This window comes from Bubalus bubalis, chromosome 3 (assembly GCF_019923935.1).
Source record: "Bubalus bubalis isolate 160015118507 breed Murrah chromosome 3, NDDB_SH_1, whole genome shotgun sequence".
Classification (NCBI taxonomy): Eukaryota; Metazoa; Chordata; class Mammalia; order Artiodactyla; family Bovidae; genus Bubalus; species Bubalus bubalis.
Genome location: NC_059159.1, coordinates 85875244 through 85882717, shown reverse-complemented (window position 1 = coordinate 85882717; position 7474 = coordinate 85875244). Strand labels below are relative to the sequence as shown.

General features: G+C 43.3%; 1 protein-coding gene across 1 annotated transcript in view; it reads right to left on the bottom strand.

Moving 5' to 3' along the window:
* Window positions 1-3547: 3547 nt before the first annotated feature.
* Window positions 3548-7474, bottom strand: part of LOC112583885 (interferon beta-3-like) — a 34930-nt gene continuing 31003 nt past the window's right edge. Inside the window, exon 3 of the mRNA XM_025281456.3 lies at window positions 3548-4136. Within this exon, the coding sequence (XP_025137241.3) occupies window positions 3548-4136 (589 nt within the window). The remainder of the gene's footprint in view (window positions 4137-7474) is intronic.

Genomic DNA, 7474 nt, shown 5'->3' with positions numbered 1-7474 from the left:
AGAACCCCCAAGGCGGGGGTTCTGAGCGAGATGAGGCTGATTTTACAGATAGGGGCTCACTTCCGTCGCGATGCAGCCAAAGCTCAGAGAAATGCACCGGGCAGCGGTGATGTGATTATTGGCGATGCGAAGATGGACAGCGTTGTGCCCGAAGTGAAACTAGAGGGTGAGCAAGAGACTACTGGTTGCCGGCTCATATGGGCCGTTGCTGACAAAGTGAAAAACGGTTCCGGGATGAGACAATTACCCGTGCAGCGTTGATGGGGGTTGGAGGGTGGGGGAGCGTGGCGAACACGCTGGAATCCCGCGGTGGCTAGGAGACGGTTGCTGTGGGATGATGGGAGAGCGTTCGGCATAAAGTGGAACACAGTAGCCGCGATATGACTATTGGCTTTACCACTATTGGGGGTCGTAGTAGGGGCTGGGATGGATGGTCTAATCCCGGGGTGGATCCGAGACTATTCGCTGTGGGACTATGGGAGGGGGAGTTCGGAACAAAATGAAACAGTGGCCGCAATGACAGTATCGCCTATGGGGCGATTCCCCGCGGTGGCGATGAGACTATTTGCTATGGAACAATGGCAAGAGTTGAGGTCAATTTAAACCCGGCGGTGGGGATGAGATCTTGGGTGATCTGAGTATAGGGCAACTTTGAAGAAAAGTGAAGCACCATGGTGGAGATGGATTTTGGGCAATGGGAAGGCAGGACAGCATTGTTGTGCACAAAGGGGAAACTGGCGGGGCCTGTGAGCCTCTAGGCGATGGGACCACGGGCGGACGTTGGGCATAAAGGGGAAACTGGTGGTGGCTTTGAGAAGAGTGGACGAAAGCGTTGCGGACAAAGTGAAAGCCAGCATCGGCGATGAGACATTTGTCTACGGAGACTATGCGAGAGCGTTGCTCAGGTTGGGTAGCCTAGAGCTGGCCAGGAGACTATTCCCAATGGCACGATGGGAAGGCTTTCTGCACAAAGTGAAACAGGGCGGTGGGATGAGCCCTTGGGCGATGTCCTTGGAGTTGAAGTGCAACACCGCTTTGCCGATGAGCCTGTCTATCGGCGCTGGGACCATGGGAGGTCGTTGGGCAAAAAGGGGAAGTCGGCGGTGGCAAGGAGTCTTGGTTTTCAGAGGATAGATAGCGTTGCGGACAAAACGAAAGCCAGCATCGGCGTTGAGATAGACAGGTTGGAGACAATTGGCTTTGGGACGATGGCTACAGGCGATGAGACCTTGTCAGAACATTGCAGACAGAAGAGAACTCGGCGGTGGCTAGCAGAGTATTGCCTATAGCACGATGGGAAGGCGTTGCGAACAGAGTGCATTTCAGCCCTGCAGTGGGGATGAGATTGGACAAAGGAGGACCCTGAGATGGCGATGAAACTATCGTTGTTTGCGCTGAGAGGTCGGAGGGCTTGCGGCAAGTGTAAAACAGCGGAGGCGATGAGAATATTGGCGAGAGGACGCTGGGACAGAGTCCTGCACCACGTGAAATCCGGCGGGGGTGGGGTTGGGTGAGGCTGTTGCAGATAAGACAGTTGGAATGTGTTACCGACAGAGTGAAAGCCGTCGTCGCGATGAGACAAGAGGCTGTCGGGCACTGGGGGCGCCGTTGCGCTCACTTTAGATGCTGCGGTGGCTAAGATTATTCGCTGTCGTAAAATGGGCGGGCTTGGTGCTCAACGTAAAGCACAGCGGAAGCGATGAGACTATTGGCTAGGGGGTGTGATAGGAGGGCGTTTCTCATACAGGGGAACCCAGCTTGGCTTTGGGATGATGAGTCCGCGTTTCGGACAAAGTGAAAAGTGACGGTGGCGAAAAACTACTGGTGGTGGGACGATTGGACAGCTTTGCGACAAAGTTAAACCCGGCGGAGAGATGAGACTACCGGACGACGGATGCGTGTGGTCCACACAGCGGAACCTGGAAGTGGCGACGAGACTATTCGCTGTGGCAAGACGGAAAGGCGTTGGGCACAAAATGAAACACGGTGGCAGCGCTGAGGTTTTTGGCTTTGAGTTGATGGGACGGCTTTGCGGACAAAGTGAAAGCGGGCGTAGGTGATGAGACAATGGGCTTGGGGCGGTGGCACCGCGGTGTGGACCAAGTTAAACCCGTCGGTGGAGGTGAGACTGTGAGAGACTGGACGATGGGAGGACCTTGAGCACAAAGCGGAGCCAGGTGGAGTCAGTGAGACGATAGGCTTGGAGCCATTTTGGACAACGTGAGAAACAGCCAAGGCGATGAGACTGGCTATGGGACCCTGGGAGTGCGTTGCAGACAGAGAACTCAGCGGTGGCCAGGGGACAAATAACCATGGGACGGTTTGGGGGACTTTCTGGGGGTGAGACAGAACGCGGCCACCACCTGGGTCGGGGAGCAAAGAACTGTGCGCCCCTGGAATGCTCTGGAATTTTCAGGGTCTTTCAAGGATTCGGCCTTGAAGTGGGGGGAGTAAGTGTTGAATAGCTGAAAACTAGGAATATTTTAGAAAGCACAGCACTTGATTTTTTTGAATTAATTTTATATTGAATTATATACTTATTTTAAATGAAATATCTCACGTTTCCAATTTTATAATAAATTTATAGAAAATTTTAAATATTAAGCATAGAATATTAAAATATATTTTGTATATAACAGTAGCATTTTATTAAACTTTACTTCAGCTATATTTTCTGTGTACCAAAACAAGTATTTAATATCGTTTTACTTTCTATCTTTAATGGATGTAAACTTAATATTTTCAAGATGACTTTTCACTTATTTTTACTTGCGTGAATTAGCATGTTTGACAGTTTCTAATGACCCCCAAGACAGTCTTAAGTAATTTTTGACTCATGTTCCTGAGACCTCTTTGTGAGGACTGCGTTGTTGGAAAGAAGGGTTGGAGTGTACAAGCAACTGAGGACATTTAGAAGGTCCGAATTTTTCATTTACTTTAGTAAGAATTTTATAAGTTAAGTGGAATTTGCCCAAATTTTGTTGGCATAAAGAAGGCTTACTTTGTAAGACTCTCAAATATATGGTGGTGTACATTGTCCGTTAATTGAAAAGAAAAAAGAAAAAAACACCACATCATATAGAGGGGCCCTCCGGCATGAGCTATCTGGTACATTTAAAGAAGTGAACAAGACAAGCGCAGGTAGACTATATGGATACATGGAGAGCAGGCATATAACTTGGACATTCCACACGGCTTCCTTGTATTTTAAATTCCTCAAAGGCAGGGCCAGAAACTCGACTACTCTGCAGGCTTGTTTTGCAATGAATGTCTCCAAGGTGCTCTGCAATTTTTAATGTGTGTTGTCACCTAAATCAAGTTGAGATTGAAACTGCCATGTTGACTTTTGTTTAATAAATAATTTATTTCCCATATAAAAGTTTTAAGAAATAGATAATGCATAAATCAATTTAAAAATAGCTTAGTCTTTAACTGTCCATTGAAATCCAGTGCACTGCACTGTCAGTTACTTCAAGAGCCTCTGCTGGCTGAAGAGTCTCAGCTCAAAGTCACGTTGTCCCTTCCCAGAGCCACAGGTGGAAGATGTTCAGTCACGGAGGTAAGTTCTTAGGCTCTTCAGGAAAGAAAAGTTCCTGAGCAATTGCATTTGCACGACTGTCCAGGCACACCTGTTGTACTCCTTGGACTTCAGGTAGTACATGAGGTTGAGGTAGTATTTCTTCAGGCGAAGAACAGTTGTGTCTCCCATAGTGAAGTTTTTCTTCTGCATTATTTCCTTCTGGATTGGCTGCAGACGATTCATCTGCCCATAGAGTTCCACAAGGAGGTCCTCAATGATGGTCTCAGACCAGCCAGTGCTGGAGAAGTCTCTGATGAGAATATTGACGATCTGCTGGAGCATCTCATAGATGACCAATATGGCATCTTCCTTCCGGAACTGCTGTGCTTGGTTCATTTCCTCAGGGACCTGGAAGTCCATCCTGGCCTCGAGGCAATGTTGAGGCGTTGCAGGTAACTGCCCCAGGAGTTTCTGAGACACCACAGTGCTCCACCTTTGCTGGAATCGGAGCAAGCTGTAGCTCCCGGAAAGAGCTGTGGTGGAGAAACACAGCAGGAGAACCATCGGGAGGAGGCACCGGTAGGTCAGGATGAAATCAGGCACAGGGCTACCTGTTCTGCTAGTAGATGCTGACGCTGAGTCTTCAAGGGTTTGCAGAGTGAATGGCCTTCCTCCTTGAGTGTGGGCTACTTATACAGGATGGCTCTCCTTCTTGAGAGGAATTTCCCACTTTAAGTTCTCCTTTTTAGTTTTCCCGTGTCATTTAAAGGATTAGTTACCTCTAAAACTCTTTTTCTTTTAAGCTCCTTACTTTTCATACATTCTGAAAGAATTTCTAATGTTTCTGTAGATTTTCAGTGAATTGCTAAATGCTAAAAAAAATAGCCTAATCAATTTGAATTATAGCAGAGTTCTTTCATTGGGAAAAGATCTTTGTCTTTGTTTTTTCATATTATTAGGTTCTGTGAAAGGATCTTTATTTCTAAGAGTTTATGATTTTAGAAAAAAATTTATTTTTTTGTATTTAAAATAGAATGGTATAAGCTAAGTTGATCTGAAATATTTTGTAGGCCTCAACGATAAGCAGCAAGATATTGCATAACTTTATCAACCAAAATTTATTGCTTTATTTGACAATCTCAAACTATTCCAAATATAACTAAAAAGTAAAGATGAAGGAATATCTCTATGCAGGCAAATGAATGTTACGCAGACCGTGCATAAAAGTCCATGATTTCTCTTATAGGGATCCTTTGTGACAATTGCTGAGGCCCAATGCATATTTATTTTGTACATACTTCAAATAATCTAAATATCTGATTTTGCACACTAGGGTAAGGATGCAGCAAGCAGGAAAATTCTTTGCTCCTCACTTTGTACCTTTAGAACTGCTTGTACATAAACTTTTCCTCATAATGAAAGAATATTCTGAGATAGGATTCTTAGGTATTTTCACAATTTAGTTTGAAAGAACTGAATAAATGTTACTGTAATTTTTACCCTTTCTTTTATCACATTTAAATTTTTTCTATAAGGAATTTATTTTTTGGTATTATAAGAAAATAAAAAGCACCTAGTTATATTCAAAAGCAGGGCATAAAATTGTAGATACAATGCAACTATGTAAGAGTATATAGGAAAAAAATAAACTAAAGGAAATATACTAACATTTTAATAGTAATTATGTTTGACTTGTGAAGCTAAATGGTGATTTTTATCCTTTATGTGATTTTCCAATATGCTACCAGAGAATGTATTCAGCACTGCTCAGAAGAAATATAATTTCTTAAAAATTTTAAGAAATTTTAAATTTCTTAATTTAAAATTTTCTAGTAGCCACATCAAAAGACGAAAAAGAAACAAGCGAGGTTAATTTTTTTTTTTTAATTTTATTTTATTTTTAAACTTTACATAACTGTATTAGTTTTGCCAAATATCAAAATGAATCCGCCACAGGTATACATGTGTTCCCCATCCTGAACCCTCCTCCCTCCTCCCTCCCCATTCCATCCCTCTGGGTCATCCCAGTGCACCAGCCCCAAGCATCCAGTATCGTGCATCGAACCTGGACTGGCAACTTGTTTCATACGTGATATTTTACATGTTTCAATGCCATTCTCCCAAATCTTCCCACCCTCTCCCTCTCTCACAGAGTCCATAAGACTGTTCTATACATCAGTGTCTCTTTTGCTGTCTCGTACACAGGGTTATTGTTACCATCTTTCTAAATTCCATATATATGCGTTAGTATACTGTATTGGTGTTTTTCTTTCTGGCTTACTTCACTCTGTATAATAGGCTCCAGTTTCATCCACCTCATTAGAACTGATTCAAATGTATTCTTTTTAATGGCTGAATAATACTCCATTGTGTATATGTACCACAGCTTTCTTATCCATTTGTCTGCTGATGGACATCTAGGTTGCTTCCATGTCCTGGCTATTATAAACAGTGCTGCGATGAACATTGGGGTACACGTGTCTCTTTCCCTTCTGGTTTCCTCAGTGTGTATGCCCAGCAGTGGGATTGCTGGATCATAAGGCAGGTCTATTTCCAGTTTTTTAAGGACTCTCCACACTGTTCTCCATAGTGGCTGTACTAGTTTGCATTCCCACCAACAGTGTAAGAGGGTTCCCTTTTCTCCACACCCTCTCCAGCATTTATTACTTGTAGACTTTTGGATCGCAGCCATTCCGACTGGTGTGAAATGGTACCTCATAGTGATTTTGATTTGCATTTCTCTGATAATGAGTGATGTTGAGCATCTTTTCATGTGTTTGTTAGCCATCTGTATGTCTTCTTTGGAGAAATGTCTATTTAGTTCTTTGGCCCATTTTTTGATTGGGTCATTTATTTTTCTGGAGTTGAGCTGTAGGAGTTGCTTGTATATTCTCGAGATTAGTTGTTTGTCAGTTGCTTCATTTGCTATTATCTTCTCCCATTCTGAAGGCTGTCTTTTCAGCTTGCTAATAGTTTCCTTTGATGTGCAGAAGCTTTTAAGGTTAATTAGGTCCCATTTGTTTATTTTTGCTTTTATTTCCAATATTCTGGGAGGTGGGTCATAGAGGATCCTGCTGTGATGTATGTCAGAGAGTGTTTTGCCTATGTTCTCCTCTAGGAGTTTTATAGTTTCTGGTCTTACGTTGAGGTTAATTTTAACAGTGTATTTTATTGAGCATGAAATATCCAAATGTTATCATTTCAACACATACCAATATAAAATTAATAATGAGATAGCTACATTCATCTTTTTCATAGTTCCTTCAAAATACAGTACATACTTTTACAGTCATAGTACAGCTGAGATTGGACTAGTCAAGTGGTCAGTTGGCTTCTTATGGTTGATGTCATGGTGGCCAGCACAGCTCAAGATGGAGGGAGCAGCTTGATCAGAGAGCCAGGAGAATTCCTGAGTTTGCAGGGACCACACAGAAGGAGCTTCAAGTTGTTGACGAGTTATGTGCTAAGAATCAAGGGGATCAATGGTGGAAAATCAGCTCAGGATGTATTCGGGACAGTCTTGAATGCAAGAGTGTGGCTTTGTACTTAATTCGAAAAGTCTTCAGGCAGAGAGGGTGCTAGGTTGTGCCCTGAACAGAAGAATGGGCACAGACGTTGTTGGGAACTGAAGCCGGGAGAAATCCTGCCCAGGTGTTCTCATGGCTGTAGAGACTGGAAATAAAGACCAGAGTGAGGAACTGGAAGAAGGGGATGGGTACAGAATTGTAAACAAGAATACTTTTTTCTTCTTTCTTCCCTTGTCCTCCTCCCATGTCCTGCTATTGTGTTTATGAACTGCTTCCTAATCAGGCTCTTTCAATTGCCTTTATGGAGGTTATACCACCTTTCAACTGCCTTCATGGAGTTTATATTGATTTTTGTCAGTATAATTAATTTTGCTATGAAAATCCTTGTTTGTGTCCTTTGGTGCACATTTTTATAGCCTTCTGTTGG